This window comes from Patella vulgata, chromosome 2 (assembly GCF_932274485.2).
Source record: "Patella vulgata chromosome 2, xgPatVulg1.2, whole genome shotgun sequence".
NCBI lineage: Eukaryota > Metazoa > Mollusca > Gastropoda > Patellidae > Patella > Patella vulgata.
The window spans coordinates 41,069,656-41,088,912 of NC_065880.2; the positions used below are offsets into that span (position 1 = coordinate 41,069,656).

Consider the following 19,257-nt stretch of genomic DNA (forward strand, 5'->3'; position numbering starts at 1 on the left):
AGTCATCTATTAGTGTTATTCCCACTCTTTCCGCCTTGTCGTTTACAGTAATTCACGTCTTCACGACATTGCCCAGCACACATACAACGTTGGAGATAACGCGTCTCGCCTGATTGCGCGGCAGCTCGCGCTGGAGGCGTGGCCATCATAAATCTGTCTCATTTGCATACTTGTCAATAAGCACTAGCTGGGAGGGTATCAAAGCCATACTCAGTCCTAAGTAATTCATTACAACAGCTAGCTCTCTAGATGTTCACATTCATTCAATCGAGCATTTATAAACTTGGAATCTACTTTTACGGAATTGAATTGGAAGTTGTTTGAGAAGTTGTGAGGACTTTATGTGTACATTAATTGTTATCTTTGTTTAGTCAATACTCACTATAGTTGATATATTTACTAAAGACAATCATGAGTGATGACGAGAGCAGATCCCCTTCCCCTGTTGTGAAAGAGGAGGATATGAAGGGTGCAACGAAGAAAAGTACCTTGCCCACAGATGATGTCAAATTTGCATCTCAGATTCAGGATGCTGTGTGTCATGTCTTGAAAGGTTACGACTGGTCTTTGGTAACAACCCCTGCCAGGGCCGGGGGAGACAAACGTAAACCACATATCAAGAGACCCATGAATGCTTTCATGGTTTGGGCCCAAGCCGCTAGAAGAAAATTAGCCGACCAATACCCACATCTTCATAATGCTGAACTTAGCAAAACTCTTGGAAAATTATGGAGGTAAGTGCTGAAGCTAGATTTTATTTTAACGTTTCGTTAACACCCCCCAAAAAAACATTAATGTTGATGAAAACTGATGCTAAACACGTGGTTATGTTATGCGACAAGGAGTTGCCTTCATTCCTTCTCGTTTTATGATAGCTGTCAATACAAAGCGTTGACCTTATTATATAAAAAGTTTATAACTACTGCCCTATTAGCCCTTTCTAAATTCAATTCTATGGTTTGTTTTCATTTTGAGGAAGTTGTAGTTATCGCTGACCTGCTACGGATAACTGTCACATAATCTGCTAAAACCCGCAGACTATTTCGAAACACATTAGCACATGTAGAAGTGTACTCGAAAACATGTAATAAATTTATACACAGAAGAATTGCCATAGTATACACAGCCCCAGACCCAAGTCATAGACTTTACAGTATTCAAATTAAGTTTAATATTTTGGTTGTCCCCGGCGCTTAATTTTATTTTCAAATACTAATTTATTTCAAAATCCGCTGTTTCTGATGCAATGTTTACACCAACCTTCAATTTATATTAAGTGGTATAATAAATCTACACTTCTCTATTCACCAAATTATAAATAATATACCACTCGAAATTTTCTTGACCCGAATGAAGCTCTTCAAATTTCCGAGTATTTGCAATTTGCCCAAGTGAGCTATATATCAAACCCTGCAGATTTATTGTCCCTAAGAAACTAAAAAGAGTCATTTATTTACACCTCCCTAGTACGGAAACATTTAAGATGATATATTATTACCACACACGAAATATTAATAATTCATTTGAAGTGACATTGATGATAATTTGACAGTAAAGCAAACAAATTTATAAACAAATGATTGCATAATTGAAATTTTCGTAGTTGCGTCTATTAAAATTCAGTTATTTCATCATTAAATTTTACGGATTTCTATCAAGATTATTGTCATTATAATATTGCGAACAGGGCGCTTGTTACACTAAATGATTTCATCCCTCCGTAAGATATTTTTTATAGTTAAATTATTCTTAAAAATGTCTTCATTCGTTTCTTCTGAAAACTATGACGTCAATATAGTCACATATACATTAGGTCAAAAAACCTTTTTATAACGCTCTGTAACATTTTTATAGACATTTTGACATATGTAACTCTGATGATAATAAACTGCACACACGTGTAGGACATTTTGATCTTAGTTGGTGGGATTAATTGTCGTAAACACGAATGGAAACTTAAATATATATTCCATTACACAATCAAAATTTGTTTCGTTAATTGATAGGTAAATATGTAATAATCAGAGACCTTATCTTATGTATCATGTTAAGACGTAAAGATATTCATTATATATTTAAGTTGAACTGTACGACTTTCTCCCATGATGTTTAACGTCCTACTTTTCTACACCAACCGGACTATTCTAAAATATTGAATGGATATTTTGAATATAATCGGACGAAAGCATTAATTTGTGATGACCACAGAATAGCAAAATGAAGTAAATTAAAAGCGAGCTGACCCTTAAGCCAATAATCACGCGTGACAGTGTCCTCGTATTTCGCTGTCCTGCATAAATATTTCACTGTCTGCCTTTCACTTTTGAATTTTATTGAAAATATAGATGTAAAAGTTAATGATGTATGGATAATCTGTGGCCCCCAGGGCAGAATATTACTACATTTAGCGATGCTTGTCAATTCTGTCCTGACACTTGCCCACGGCACGTACATTACTCATTCGTCTGCTCTTTTAATTTGTGTGATTTGGATTAAGATATTATCTTATACAACTTTCCTTTCATTCAATTTAACCCTCTTTAGCTAATCAGCAACATCTTACCCCGACAATATCATTGATACATCACATAGATATACAACGTCTCAGACGCTCGCCTTGCTCATCCCCGCGTTTAGATGCCTTTCAATAATTCTATTTATTTGTTATTAAAACATTACGTTCGCTACGCATTGCTAATTATTGTTCGTGAATATGTCCATAAATTATAATGTTTTGAAGAAGAAAACGTCATATACGAAATCCGAAATTTTGTAGTATGTTGACCCAGTGAACTTGTATAAAGTTAACTCTATACTATCAAGATTTATGGATCTATGTAGCAGAAAGTCGACTTTTATTTTATGTGGTTATTGTCGGTACATAAGTGAGTTACGGTTGAGTGCTGAAGTTTGGATGTTACACTTGTTATACACGCGCCACGGGGGTTAGGATAGGAATCACGGACGAATGCTTGGGTCGATGGTCTGATGCGTATAGAAATGGCGGGGAGAAAGTGTCATCTCTATCAATATAGAAGATAAATGACCTTATATATCATATATAAAGTGATATATACCTGCTGAAATATCATTTAATATTTAAATACTATAATCTAACGCACACCGGGCTCCAAGATCTTCTTGTATACATTTATAAGGGTAGAGCAATTACGAGATTAATAGTACCGTCTAAAGTAATATAATTTAAATAAACATTTCATGTCTCGTAAACAAAATTTATAATCAAATTACGGTTTCGAAAAAATGGAAATCGTTAAAGAACTAAATTTGGTGAATGTGTAGTTAATTTAGTTGATTGCGTAAATTAGTATTGTTCTTATCTGTTCATCGGTAAGCATTGATTAGATACAGATGATAACAAGTTGTTTATATGCTAGTTATCTCTGTATGGTGTGATATTAAATACAGATACTGCCCTAAACTACAACCGAGGACCCATAAAAATTAACCATTCGTTTTGTCAGTTTACCACTTTACGACGTCAAACTTCCCATTACACTAACCCAGTGACATGTTCGTGTTAAACAAAGCGTAAATCTTTACATAAAGTTACAACACTTGAAGTCGTTTGGAGTTACTTGATCTTTAATATTAATAACATCCAGACATAATCTATAAAAACTTCTAATTACTTATTCATATGTTTTAAAAGAAAAAGCTCCCAACTTGATGTAGACAAATTTGGTAAAGTGTGAAACCTGTGAATACACTTGGAATGAATAAGAAACACTTGTTGAAAATTAACGCACTTGGTATAGGAATTCCATGCGATTTGTTTTTTTAAATTCTAAACTTAACAAGATATCTGTGAATGCCATAGACTCGATTCCTGAAAAAAAAATCTAGTTAAAGTTTGGCATTAGATTTGTCTTATCTTTTATTAATAATCTTGTCAAGGCGACGAAATTCCAACAGAGATAATGTAAGTTTAATTCAGTCTCATGTAGTTTCATGTAGAAATGTCAGGGAGATCGTGTTAAAAGTGGAATATTTCTCAGCAAGAATAAAACTGGGATTTATTAATATACAGACGCTATAGCATTTGTCAACCTTATTTTTGCGTTTAAGTAATAAATGGCATGTGTGATATCTGTATTGAAATCAGTGTCGCCCCCATTACATTTATTATGATATTGCCGAGTTATTGGTAGCGATTCGGCTGGTATACTTTGTGGTACGTGGTTTAAAGCATTGCAGGAATATTTCTCCGACAGTATAGTTAAGAGAGTTTTTCCTCCCAGATATCTGATAATAGTCAAATGTTGAGATGGTCGTGGCTTCTAGACTGATAACCAGTGTTTAAAGCCAGACAAGGTCCGACCCTGGTTTAATATCTTACAAACCTGTAGTTGATAAACTTATTTTTTTAAAAAAGAAAAAACTCAGCGTGGGAATTTGCATAAACTTTATATATTTTATTGTGATTTATTAATACACTTCTCAAAATTAGAAACTTTCTTTCAAAGAATACTTTGAAACTACACTGAACTACATTAGCGGAGCGAAAGTGATAGATAGATTATTTTGACTGACAGGATGGTTATTTCTTTTCTAAACTGCATAGTTAGGTCTTTAAGCTTAAAGATAAATCTTGAGTGGGTTTGAAACGATGAACAAATAATAAATTCTAATGTCGAAATACAATGCGTATTTTGAAGTACTGAGATTCAATTCTTGCATTAATTACTTGTTCAATTCAAGTGATATAAGACTTTTTTGTACTCTCAAATCACGACTTGCGGTAAATAAAAATCTTTAGGTTATCTCGCCTTTGAAGACAGTCGAATTTGAACATATTCAATATTCAACAACATGCGTGGTATTGTCAAAGGGATACCAACGTCAGATTTCAAAATGCTATATTTAATAAAATGGTTTAAGTGGCTTTATGAAGATCGTGGTTTCTCTAAGTTGGGTGTTATTATTGAGTATTTGTCTGAACTGGGCAAGACGTAATCCCCCCGCCTTAATTCGTATAATAAAGCGATGATACAACGTGACCAATCACCTCCTTGTATCAAACCGTAAAACGTGTCACTCAATTAAGATAAAATATCAACATTTCTTTTTAGTAGGAAGATTAATCCCAAGTCAAGTTGTCTAATCAAGGTGGCAATAGCACACGAAAGAAAATTTAGCGTCTGTAGCGTAACACAATTTAACAATTTCTCTTTAAGTGATGAACAAACTCCTGTCCCGTGACAAGAAGTGTATTAAGAGGACACCGAGAGCGGATGTTAGGCTTGATAGCGTATTTGTAACACATTGCCAGACCTAACATCATGGTGCCAGACTAGTTAGGGCACTGGCCACGACCCCCTTAGCTGCCCAATTCCTTTCGCACCCCCTCGACATCATTTTAGTCAAAGGATCGCGGTTTTCAGGTAAAGTTCAGAACACGATATAGCACCGAAAGTTAGCGTCCCCAGGAAGGTCGAGGATATCAAATATTTGGTGTTAGGTTTTGCAGTGGAGACCTAACACAAGATCTATAAGACAATTACAATACGTTAGGTCAGGATCAGGCAGGTATCACATTTCAAATCCATGGATGCTGGAAATTGCAAATGTAATATCTTTTAGGGATGGCATTTAATTGTGTATCTAGAGCACACGTTTTAGCACTGAGTTCCTCGAATTTAAAGTTCGCTTTGACCTTCGATGGGAATAGATATGAACGTATAAATGTTTGCTGAACTAATATTGGTGATGATTGGTCGCAAAGTTTTTAGATAAATATGAGTATTTGGATGTAGAAAATATATATCGAGATGCAACATTACATGAACCTAATGAACTGTTGACAAGATACCTTAGGAATTCAGACGGAATGGGTACGTTCGGACATACGTGATGTTATAAGCTCTTCAGTTTGAAGATGCAGGAATTGCCTTTTACGTTAACAGGACGTACGACAGTAATATGGCGTATGTTAGTGATCATTGCCCTTGGTTTCCGAATGTCTTTCCTGTTAACTGAAAATAGTCTAGTCATCTGACTTTGAATTTTCGGTGGGAGAAAAGACTTTGGCTTTGCTATCCTTTAAGTATGTATATCCTGTATAATAGAGATTTTTGATAGTTAAGGAAATAATAATAATCTATATTTACAGGGAAGGTCATTCCGGTGTAGAAAATCATTAATGTATTTCCACATATACCATTTATATTTTAATCGTTTGGTCTAATAGTCATGCACGGAAATAATGATTTTAATTGAACGTGGCAAACGGCTAGGTCTATTTTTGTTAAGGCCAACTTAATTTTCGTCAAGGTCGCCGAGATGTAAATAAGGTTAGGATACGTCATTGTTGGCGAGATTGTATGTTAGGGATAGGGTAAGCGTTATGGCTAGCTCAAGGGTTAGGGTTGGGACTTATCAAATAGATCTAATCATGAGACACCAATGAACTAGTACTTGACATTTTGAATAGTGTGACGGACATGTATAATATCAATAAGAACACACACAAACAAAAAAACCACAAAAAACAACAACTATGTGTCGGACAAAACCACAGGCACCAAACTGCTTCTACTGAGTATTTATTAGTTAGTTCAAACGGATTGGTGATCATTAAACACCGTATATAAATCTCTTAAATTCCTTACTGTCTGTATCACTGTATCATTAAAATAAAGTGTTCTGAAGAATTTGACGGGGTTTTTTTTCTGATGAAAATATGTACACGCTGTCCCCTACTTACCCCCAAAAGCATACACACCCACACGCAAGCGAGACAAAGACGCGAGGCAAAATTTGTTGATGGGATATTAATTGTGAATTTGTCACGTTTTGTCATTAAGCAAATGAAGTCAGAACAAGACTGCTAGTTTGTCGACACTTTTCTTTACAGCATCGCTCGTGCCAACTCGTTATTCTGCGGTTAAATCATGTTCCCAAAACTTTACTTTTCACTGAAAGGGCCAGTTGTGGGTCAACTGAGAAACTGTGTCCGGTAAACATAAATTTCTTTGAATTTTGCCGCTTTCAGAAAAATGTTACAATAACCGCGGGCCATCAGCAACGACAGGACAGCCAGGTTGTTGTTGTTACGTAAGAAGCTAGCGGGGGATTAATAGTCACTGGGTGTTTGTAGTGACAGGCTTACTATGTTTATAATGAAGGTGAGCTCCAGTTCATCTTCCGGTCAACATTTTCTCGCTTCCAAGTTTGGGTATCAAAAGTATCGTTGGTTTTAAGACCGTACCTTTAGGTTTAAATGTCACTATTCAGTCAAATATAACTTTCTATCGAATTCGTTAGATTCTATTTCCTGTCCTTATTGGGTGTGGGTGTGTATGAGTGGTGGTGGTGGTGATGGTGGCGAGGCGCTACCCCATCCTTTATAAATATATCAAGCTACATGGGTATCATCATTATTCCGAAAATATTAGACTAAGGCCAATTAAGTAGCAGGTGATTTATCATAAACATAATGTTATTGTCAATCTGTACAAAATATTAAATGTTATTATGTATAAAGTAAGAAAACATAAACACCATGGGGCAATCCTTTTCTACCAATATTTTCCCATAAAATCCTAAACTAAATACATAAACATGTATATCAAGCTACGTGCTATTTCATATATTCAATAATAAAAGATTTCGCCTTGTTAATTCAAATCCATATTAATAACATGTTGATTTTTCTCGTTGGGCTTAACTATGAAACACCTCACGAAACCGCTCAAAAGAGAAATAAATTTAGAGCTGTATTTTGGCATGAAAAAACGATAGAAAAGACGTTGTTTAAATAGGTAAAAGGTATGGGAAAAGTCAGAGTTAAGTACAAAATTAATTTATAAATGCCGTTTTCTCACGGCCGTGCCTAATAAATGCTTTGGTGTAAGTCTTACCTTCGCCGATTAATTTTAAGTTGGATTTAGCCAGATGATAGATAAAGAGTAAATAGGACCCCATGATTTATGGATGTTTGGGTAGAATTCAATATTAATATCTTTTGTTAGACGATATGTGGCTTACGGTTGTTTAGAGGTAGAAGTTTAGCTTTAATACCTTTCAGCCATTGTTAAGAGGGAAGTTGGGAATTAATCACCCACCGCCTCCTCAAACAAAGCCCACCACAATCATTAGTTTTAGAGAAAATGTAAAAAGGCATGTGAAATTACTTCCTTCTAATTATAGACCCCCTTTCAAAAAACATATGTATTTATTATTGGGCATTCTTCACAATTAGACAACAATAGTCTGAAAATAACTTAGAAAATATCCCGGTAACTTTCCAGATTTTCATATTAGCATTAATGAAAAAAGGCTTCCTCGCTAAAAGGGAATACGTGACAGAACCCGACATTTGAAAAATGAAAAAAATGAGCAACAAAATAATGATGATAGACTGTTGAAATTAGTAATTGTATTTCGTCTCTGGTCTGTCGCCTTCAACCATTGTTATCTTAAGAACAGGTTTGAATAAATCTTGCAAGCGTCCTAGCTTAGACGACCGAATGTTCTATTTTATTATAATATATTGGATGAAATTACTTTAAGATGTATTCATAAAATGAACACAATGCGAAGTAGTTTATTTTATCATACGATTCGAGTTTTATATCTCTTTGCTCACTAGTTATGTTAGCTAACCCCAAACACGACCCCCTTTGCAACAGCTTTTGTAAATTTTTGTCGTTAGGATCACTTTCCTTGCCAGATAAAAGAATTGGCGTCCTTTACAGAGTCGGACAGGAAACGTGTTTCCAGTTCAAAATGTGACTTAGAATGCAATACTATCCTTTTAAATGCCGAATAATAGTTTTATGTGGATAAATATGAATTTATTTGGTTTGATATGGATATTTTTTTTCTTAATGTTTTTGAAGAATTAAGAATTTTCTCAAACACTTACCACCGGCTGAGTTTCAGTATCAAATTTGTTGTTAAAACAAGGAACAAAAGTGACAGAATATCTTCTAAGAGATTTCATTGTTTTTATTTGGATAACGCCAAATTTGTTTTTTGAGGTAATAGCATAGGGATTAAAATATCTGTCCATCTTCAGGTAGACATTGGATGCCACTAATATTTTGTTGATGGTTTACGTGTAAATCGGCGCGTTCAAAAGCTGTGTTACATGTCGGTCGGACACCTTACACCGTCCTATCAGATTCTCAGTTCACCCTATAATAAAAACAAATCAGACTTTTATTCATAAGATTCTGAAAGTTAAAGTGAAATGATCTCAGGTGGCGGTGTTCTAGTTGCATTTATAAAAAAGTATGGGTGTGTGGTCGTTTTCTCACCACGAGCTCTTTGTAACACGACCGCTATAGTAATAATGGCTTACAATTCAACAGAAAAAAATTACCTTTTGAAATAAAAAATATATAATATAACATACTATGTAACTTTTTGTTGGAATCATCTTACACAACTGTCTCTACCGAATACTATTTGAGAAATAAATTATAACGAGAGACTAAACGTGTTTATAATTTTCAGGAAAGAAAAAAAAAGAGGGCAACATTCCTTCACCCTTAGGCTTGACTCACAAATTTAACAAAATTCAAATTCTCCAAACGTCCACATCAAAACGCGAACATGCAAACTACTCGTTTCTTTTCCAATAAAATATCTAAATTATTTCTTCCACATGCACGCTGGTGGATTTCTTGCGGTCAAAAATACTTTCTAGTTGAACTGAAGGTCAAACTTATATTTGGATTAGCAGACAAGACCATCAAGCGGAAGTTCTTAAGGCAAAAACTTTGCGGCTGTTAAAAAACATAATGACAGTTTTGGTGTGTGTCGAATGTTATTCTTATTTTTTCCGGAATTGAAAACGCTAAAAGTCTTGAAGACAACGCCTGGATACCAACATTCCAGAAATATGTATATACGTGTAGAACTAGTTAAGAAAATTGTTATATTTAGGAATTTGCGAAGTTTGCCTCATCTGAAATCTGGTTATGTTTGCAGTAAGATTTAACAACACTGTTTACAAAATGACATGCATGTGTCGAATTTGAACAGTTGAGGCGTAGGATGATGAACGCTAAGAAGAGTTGTTCCTCGCTAATCTGTGTTCAGCTACTTGTTTCTGACAGTTAATCCTGGATTAGAAGAAGGTTAATCTGTAAACCAAGATGTATTTCCCCTCCGTTGTAAAGGATGAGAAACAAGAGCAATACACTTTCCCATTCCTCCCACGGGGTTTTATGAAGCTTTAGCCACTGAAGGTGCAGTGAGATTTAAACCCAGAGCTTCAATCTGCTGTACTTATTTTGCTAGTTAATTTAGTTGACCAACAACCGGCATTATCAAATATCAAATCTTTAAAACATATTTTAACTAAATCAAAATTTCTTATTTCAGACTTTTAAATGAAGACGAGAAGAAGCCGTTTGTCGAGGAAGCTGAACGACTACGAGTACAGCACAAAAAAGATTACCCGGATTACAAATACCAACCACGTCGCCGTAAGCCGCTAAAAGGACAACAACAAGGCAATGATAATAATAGTCCTTTACCACATGGGACCATGTACAAACCCCTTGGAGAATGTTCCTCGCCTAGTGATGATTGCTCCAGTGAATGTTCGAGTCAACCCGGAGGATCAAACGGCCCTCCAACACCACCAGCCACACCTAACCAACACGAAGCCTTAAACCTAAAATGTATATATGATAGAAAGGCTCGTATGATGGCAGGTAAGACCAGTCATATTATTCTTCTATCTAGCTTCGTATTGTAAAAATATAACATTCTATAATGGCGATATTGATTTTAGAAGACGCATACTTTATGTCGTGTCCTAGACGGCAAATGACCAATAATTAATAAATCCTTTCTTCGTTTTTTTCAGCTCATGGTCACTCTGGTACACCAGGAATCGATTTCAGCCATGTGGATTTACGAGATTTAAGTTCAGAAGTAGTAGATCCTTTTGATGATCTTGATCAGTATCTACCACCATCTGTCCATCCTATCACATCTCAAAGTTCATCGGCACATTACAGCCAGTACGCCAACCAACATAACGTACCATCCACAGCAGCAACTAGTTGGACAGCATCTTACCGTGTAACAACAGCCAGTGGATGTAATCAGCCACCCTATATACCAAACGGATCGACCAACAATACCGTCTCCTCCAGCTCATATGACTCCAACCACTCCTCCCCTTCCCAGACACACCACGGCTCATCTCCACCTACAGCTCTAAATGCATCACCCTACAGCAGCCCACCAGAATGTAAATACAGAGATGAAGAACACAATTCTCTAATTAAATTGGAACAGTTAGCTCCTGCTCATCAACCACAAGGGTATCGATGTGATCCAAAATTCGATACTTATGATTCGCCACCAAGTAGATATAACATGGACAATCCTTTACCTTACGGAACCATGCCAAATCCGTACATGGCATCATCTGTGCAACAGATGTCCTCGACACCAGGTTACCAGTACACCATGGGACTTCACCGGCAAATGTTCAACCCTATACCCGCTGCTGTACCCGGTGAACAAAACTGGGAAAGATTTACGTGAAGTGTGTAAAGCCGCTACAGGTGGTTAGAGAGTGAACTGATCTCAGTCCCTAGCACTGCAGCATAATACCGGTGAGAGGTAGATATAGCCAGTTGTGGTGGTATCCAATTCCCTCAGCGACCAGCATAGTATTATTATATACATGAACTTAAAGTCGCAACGTCTGCAAAGTGCTGAACCCGAGTTAATACTACGTTGTGAGAACGTGTTACCTACTCATATGTGTAAAGTGTTGGATCCGAACAATTTATACTATCTATATGGAGAATTAAGTATTACAGACTATTTAAAAGTCGTTTATAGTTTTCTTCTTAGTGTCTCTTGTATAAAATTTATCAACTTTCTGTGCCTTTAAAAGTATATTATATTTTTGTGTATATATTATCATATATGAACATCTTCCATCCAGTATATTTTGTAAAAGAAATACGTATTTTTCTATGTTTTCTTGTTATTCCACGAGTTCATATGATATTAACACCATGTTATAATGGATCCAGAAATGACGCCGAAGTCGTCTCAAAAATTAACGTGCATCTAACGTGTAATAATACCCCGTTTAGTTACATCAAAAAGTATAAAAACTCATATCTGTTTTTAGAGTGACATTAAGATTACTCAAGTGATTTTACACGAAGTTAGTGTCCTTTGCGAGACGTGAAAAAATAACCCAAATAGTTGTGTGCCGTGGCCAATGACTCACGCTTGATTCTCGGCCACTGAATCATAATAGTTATGTCTTCATGAAATGCAAAGCATGCATTCAAACTGAACAAGTTTAAGGGCAAATTCCATGGCTATCATTGGGTTTATTACAACGACTCCTCTGATCTCAACACTATTGCCTTAATTAATAAGTAAACTTACTGTATTAATTATGATTTTTATATTAGAATATTAACATTTAATTACTGCTTCCTGATAGACTAAAGTTTTTTAAATAGATATTTTTTGTAGCTGTTTTTAGATAATTACTTACAAAATATTGCTATGCAAAGTAGAAGCTTCAAACAAGTATTTTAAGATCTCGAATTATTATTATTATTATTATTATATTTTATGTAATTATATTACTTATTAATATTATTAATTATTATTACTTATAATACATGTACGATAAAGACATATAAATATCATTACAGTAAAATTGTAAGAAATTCTAAAGGTTGTAACCAAATTGGAATTTCCTGTAAATAGTTTAGATTGTTGCTATCAAAATTAAAATAAACGATTTATACCTTTTATTTGCTTTATTTTAATTAAATCTGAATTGGATGCATGCGAAATGATGTGAAATGAAATGGTGCTTAACATCCTACTGTTACGCACCAATAGCAGTGTGTTATGAGGGTAATTTTGACCGAATTTTAACTGTCAAGGGTTCTTTTATCTGCAGGCCAATGTGTACACTGGACCCCAGTTTCTCCGAACGCCTCGACAGCTGTCCTTGACAGGGCCTGCGTCCTACACACCTGATAAAGGACAATCCACGCGGGAAAATCCCAAAGAACTTTGTCAGCCAACACTGGGAGCGACATCTATACCTCCAGGCCAGCGAGACAGCGGCTTACTTGCTGAGTCACCGCAGCTCCTTTTTTAGAGAAAACGGCTAAATCTATTTGTTAAGGCCAGCTCAATTTTCGTCAAGGTCGCTGAGATGTAAATAAGGTTAGGGCATGTGATTGTTGGCGAGATTGTAGGTTAGTGTAAGGGTAAGCATTAGGGCTAGTTCAAGGGTTAGGGTTGGGGATTAGCGCTAGTCCTGTTTACATCTCGTGACCTTTGACCAAACTTGAAGTTGGCCTTATCAAATAGACCTACCCAGAGGGAACAGCTGTTGATTTCAGCTCCATGTGACAGTATTTACCTACTGGGGAATGGATCCGGGTTTGGAAAATCGTGTTTATTTAATGTGACACCCGTTGCCCACAATACCGCAATCCTATACTATTCTGATTTAGTTATCTGTCCATCTTGTCTTGAGCGCATATAATTGTTTGTTCACTCAGTTAGTGAACTATTATATTTAATTATTGATACCCCAAGAAAATCAAACTAGTAGCGGTCTATATTAATTTGTTTGTACATCAGTACCATTTCGATTGAACGAAAAATATCTCATATATAATTTTTGTACCTGTGGTTTATACTTTGTATATTGTATGCTGTTCTCAAAAGACGTTTCAATGCAATAAAATTATATTCTATATATTGGCAATGGAGCAAAAGCTCATTTGGCAGTTTGAAAATGGATAGACGGAAACGTTGCTATTTGGGCGAAATTCTCCCTCTCTAGGACTAATAAAACTTAGGATTTATTAGTTTCAAAATTATCGAATTCTTTTGTTGACTAGTCTTCAAACTCCATTTTCTTTCCTTCATGCTCAAAGCGAACTTCCCCAAATTACCAGAGTAAAAGGAATGTAATGAAAGCCAAGCGCCCCTTGTCAGCTTAGTTCGATATTGTTCAACTCATTGCAAATTTGATCAATCCTAGTGAATCCCTATCTAAGAAGGATTAACCTAATTCAGATCTCATAGACATTCGGTTTAAAAGTTACAGTGTTAAAACAGGCATCATGCAAGAGTTAAATCTGCCTATTGCAGGTCTTTCTTTAGACCCGAAATGTTATATAAATCATTATTTAGACATTAATTAACTTACCAACATCATAATTAACTCTCGATGCCATCGGATGGCTGCGATATGAGTAGATTTAAATACTTTGTTTTGTGTACGATGCGGTTACCGTAAAAGTGGATAATCCAGACTTTGTTTATTATCTTAACAACGGTAGTAGTGACAATCGAGGCTACACTAAAATTGTATCGCAGATGTCTAGACTCAGAGTGAAGTAATTTGACTGAAATTTTCAGCATATTTTCATTTCATTATCCATTTTTTAACTATTATAGCGAGAACTGTCAGCTCTTTATCTAATCTTACCTAATGCTGATTTAAAGCAACATGTCCCGTATATACAAGATAACCCGCAAACTGTACCAGCGTAAGTGCAGGACCAAAGCTGTGGGTATTAGAAATTGTAACACACAAAGAAATGTGCGGGTGGAGAGATATCACTTAAACATAGATTATGCAAGCGCTAAATCTGCCTATTGCAGGTCTTTCTTTAGGCCTGAAATATTACTTAAATTATTAATTAGACATTAATTAACTTATCCAGACCATAATCAACTCTCGATGTCATCGCTAGCCTGTGATGTTCATTGGATTAGGTTCCGATTTGCTGTTCCGATTTAATCATGAAATGGATAATTGAGACTATGTTTTTATCGTACCGATTTTAGTAATGATGATCGAGGCTAGGCCGAAAATTCAATCGCTAAAATCTCGGTTCAGAGTGTATCAATTTGACTGAATTTTTCAGCAAATTCCCGTTACATTATCTAGTTTTTAACTATTATAGCGAGAACTGCCAGCTCTTTATCTAATCTCCAATAATGCATCTTTAATATTGACGGCTAGATTGTTGTTATGTAATTCAGTAAAGCAGACATAGGCTAGATATGGTGTGTAAGAAATAACATCTACATGTTTGTTGATTTGTTGAAGCGTGGGCTGTGGTCAGAGGACGTCTGGTGAGAATCTAGAAGAAATAAAGTCGCACTTTGTTCGTGTTGATGACATGATATATGAAAACATTAATATCACATGTAAACGAGCTTAGTTTCCTCCCTTCCTTCCGTTTTACATTTCTAACAAATACTGACCTATTAGGGTCAATTCTAACTCACTTCTCCGTCTCTCAGAAAGATGATATAACAATATTTTACACTTTCCCTTTTATTTATAGAATCAGTTGTTAAAAACCGTAAAGTCATAATATTATGATTCACATATTTCGAATGTAGATATATAAATATAGTTTATAACATACATACGTATATAATTAATCCTGCTACTTAGCCATTTCCGATTATCGTCGTCATGTTGAAGGCGTCATACAATTTGACATGACTTATGACCCCCCCCCCCCCCAAACTTATACTATAGTCATAACAGTTTATAGATTACATTCAGATTACTATTTATTACATTGGTACTTCGTTTGTTCCAAATACTGCCTGAATTTATCAATCCGCGTGGTTCACAATGGTGTACCAACGATGTCATCTTTCGTGAATGTTACCTTAAATTTTTTTTTTTTTAAAAAAACCGTTTTTCAAAGTCTGGACTCTGTCTTGGCGGACTTCTCTTTGAAAATATAACATATTAAAGTCAGATTATGTTTCTGAACGATTGAAGGAAATGGTAGGTTACAGCCTGTATGTTTTTATTGATAATTTCCTCGGTTTTTTAAAAAGGTAACGACGGTATTGGATTTCTTCAATTGTTCAACATAGAACTGTCCAGGAAAAATCATACACAATATTCCACAATATGCATAACCCCGTAACCTCGTATTTATATCCGGAGTACTAGACGAACTCTTCTATTCTTTATTGAATCTCAAGATTGCTTTCCGGACTTCCTTATTATTGAGGGTTTATCAAGAATATTGTACACGGATTCTTTGAATTAATAATCAGAGATTTGAACTAGGCTTCTACCTCTGCTAATTGCGGATGTAACGTAAACTAACTATATGTATGTGTACGTACATATACGTCTATGACTATTGAATAAAGGCTGTGGATAAATAAAACGTTCGAAATAATTTCGAATTATGAGCGACCGGTATTTCAGCCCAAACTGGTGATGCCAAAAACACAACCTAAATATAACCATACCAAGTCGATAAACAAACGTAAGGACCAGGAGACTTCCCAGGTATACAACTGAAAGAACAGTCACCCCGACCCTAAATATAATTTCTCCGACAAAGATATATACTATGCATACAACTTTTCACAATATTTTGAAATGGGCACATTTCGACAGAGAAATTCTAATAGTTTAAGCTCCGGTGATTGCAACTTTCTGGATTCATGCCTATTTTTATACGCCCACATTTTCATGTGGACGTATTATGCCGTCGCCCCTGTCCGTCCGGACGTCCGTCCTTCCGTCCACAATTGTTTGTGGACTCCCTACAGGTCACAATTCTTATCCGATTTCGACGAAACTTTAAATATAGGTTTATCGGATCGAAACTTCATGGATTATGGCCCCTGTTTGTACGAAAAATCAGGTTTTTAGCTTGTGGACCCTATAGAGGTCACAATTTTTATCCGATTTTGTTGAAACTTGAAATGTAAGTTTATAACCCAAAGATCTCAGTTCCTTTCGATATTTGCGCATATCGGACAGTAACTTCCTGAATTATGGCCCCTGATTGTACGAAAAATCACGTTTTTAGCTTGTGGACCCTGTAGAAGTCATAATTTTTATCCGATTTAAAAAACCGTTGCATTATATCACCGTTACACCCTAAGGATGACTGAGTTCGAATTTCCTGAAAATCGGCCCAAAATTGACAGACAAAATGGCCGCCGTTCGTTCCCAAATAGCGTAAGAATATGGTATATCAAGGTTGTGGACCCTATAGGGGTCACAATTTTTATCCGATTTTGTTGAAACTTGAAATGTAAGTTTATAACCCAAAGATCTCGGTTCTTTCGACATTCGTGCATATCGGACCGTAACTTCCTGAATTATGGCCCCTGATTGTACGAAAAATCACGTTTTTAGCTTGTGGACCCTATAGAAGTCATAATTTTTATCCGATTTAAAAAATCGTTCTATTATATCACCGTTACACCCTAAGGGTGACTGGGTTCGAATTTCGTGAAAATCGGCCCAAAATTGACAGACAAAATGGCCGCCATTCGTTCCCAAATAGCGTAAGAATATGGTATATCAAGGTTGTGGACCCTATAGGGGTCACAATTTTTATCCGATTTTGTTGAAACTTGAAATGTAAGTTTATAACCCAAAGATCTCGGTTCCTTTCGATATTCGTGCATATCGGACAGTAACTTCCTGAATTATGACCCCTGATTGTACGAAAAATCACGTTTTTAGCTTGTGGACCCTATAGAAGTCATAATTTTTACCCGATTTAAAAAAAACGTATTACTATATCACCGTTACACCCTAGGGACGACTGAATTCGAATTTCGTGAAAATCGGCCCAAAATTGACAGACAAAATGGCCGCCGTTCGTTCTCAAATAGCTTAGGAAAATGGTATATCAAGGTTGTGGACCCTATAGAGGTCACAATTTTTATCCGATTTTGTTGAAACTTGAAATCCAAATCTATAACCCAAAGATCTCGGTTCCTTTCGATATTCGCGCATATCGGACAGTAATTTCCTGAATTATGGCCCCTGATTGTACGAAAAATCGCGTTTTTAGCTTGTGGACCCTATAGAGGTCATAATTTTTATCCGATTTAAAAAAACGTATTATTATATCACCGTTACACCCTAAGGACGACTGAGTTTGAATTTCATGAAAATCGGCCCAAAATTGATAGACAAAATGGCCGCCGTTATTTCTCAAATAGTGTAAAAATATGGTATATCAAGGTTGTGGACCCTATAGAGGTCACAATTTTTATCCGATTTTGTTGAAACTTGAAATATAAGTTTATAACCCAAAGATCTCGGTTCCTGTCTATATTTGCCCATATCGGACCGTAACTTCCTGAATTATGGCCCCTGATTGTACGAAAAATCATGTTTTTAGCTTGTGGACCCATTAGAGGTCATAATTTTTATCCGTATTATTATATTACCGTTCCACCCTAAGGACAGTTGAGTATGAATTTTGTGAAAATCGCCCCAAAATTGACAGACAAAATGGCCGCCGTTCGTTCTCAAATAGCGTAAAAATATGGTATATCAAGGTTGTGGACCCTATAGAGGTCACAATTTTTATCCGATTTTGTTGAAACTTGAAATGTAAGTTTATTACACAAAGATCTCAGTTCCTTTCGATATATGCGCATATCGAATTGTAATTTCCTGAATTATGGCCCTTGATTGTAGGAAAAATCACTTTTTTGTTAGCTTGTTCTCTATCCATCTCTCGAAAATGTGGGCGTATCCTGCCTGGCAGCCGCTGGTTTATCTCTCTATAATGCAATCTGATTAAAACACAGAACCTAATTCTTTTAGTTTTTTATACTTGTCTTTACTACACTAGGATATGCAATATTTTTATTCAGATTTGTATCTGAATAGGGACACGGGAACAGGCATAGCCTATATTAATCTCCTCTCCCTGTCAGATATAGATACATGTATTTACATTTTAGAAATAAATAATCAATGTGCACGTGAAATTATGATTACAGTGATTGTGTTATAGTAGGCTCTGGAATGAATTTACATTTTAGAAATAAGCAAGCAATGTACAAGTGAAAATATAGTTACAATGAATGCGGTTTAGTTGTCCCGTGAACCGTCTGGTGATTTCGAAAAACGAGTGAACAATTTTAAAAATATTGAGTGAGTTTTCTATGTCGTCAATTCCGTGCAATAAGACAGTAGTGTTTCGATGAATAGTCGGTAAATTATTTATTGTATTATTTTGGGCATCTGAATATAAGGAGCAATTCAATAAGAAATGTTCAGTATTTTCAACGGATTGTCAGACATGTGACGTAAATATTTATGCCCGTTTAGATTGCTGCAAGACAGACGCAGTTTACAATGAATGATTTGAGTTGTGCGGGTTTTCCTGATCACTCTCGTGATACATTCGGGGTTTTCCCATTAAAATATCACACACAATAATTCTGTAGGGTGAGTCA

At 35.7% G+C, this 19,257-nt stretch overlaps 1 protein-coding gene across 1 annotated transcript; it reads left to right on the top strand.

Annotated features, from left to right (window-relative positions):
* Positions 1–225: 225 nt before the first annotated feature.
* Positions 226–12,777, top strand: LOC126810854 (transcription factor SOX-8). The gene is made up of 3 exons (XM_050536167.1): positions 226–734; positions 10,357–10,691; positions 10,847–12,777. Exons 1-3 carry the CDS (start codon positions 412–414, stop codon positions 11,533–11,535), a joined length of 1,347 nt encoding a protein of 448 aa, XP_050392124.1. The 5' UTR covers positions 226–411; the 3' UTR covers positions 11,536–12,777.
* Positions 12,778–19,257: the final 6,480 nt, after the last annotated feature.

Coding starts and splice junctions, on each gene's coding strand:
- LOC126810854 (XM_050536167.1), top strand. CDS start 412: ATGAGTGATGACGAGAGCAGATCCCCTTCCCCTGTTGTGAAAGAGGAG. Junction 735..10,356: donor ACTCTTGGAAAATTATGGAG/GTAAGTGCTGAA, acceptor TTCTTATTTCAG/ACTTTTAAATGAAGACGAGA. Junction 10,692..10,846: donor AAAGGCTCGTATGATGGCAG/GTAAGACCAGTC, acceptor CGTTTTTTTCAG/CTCATGGTCACTCTGGTACA.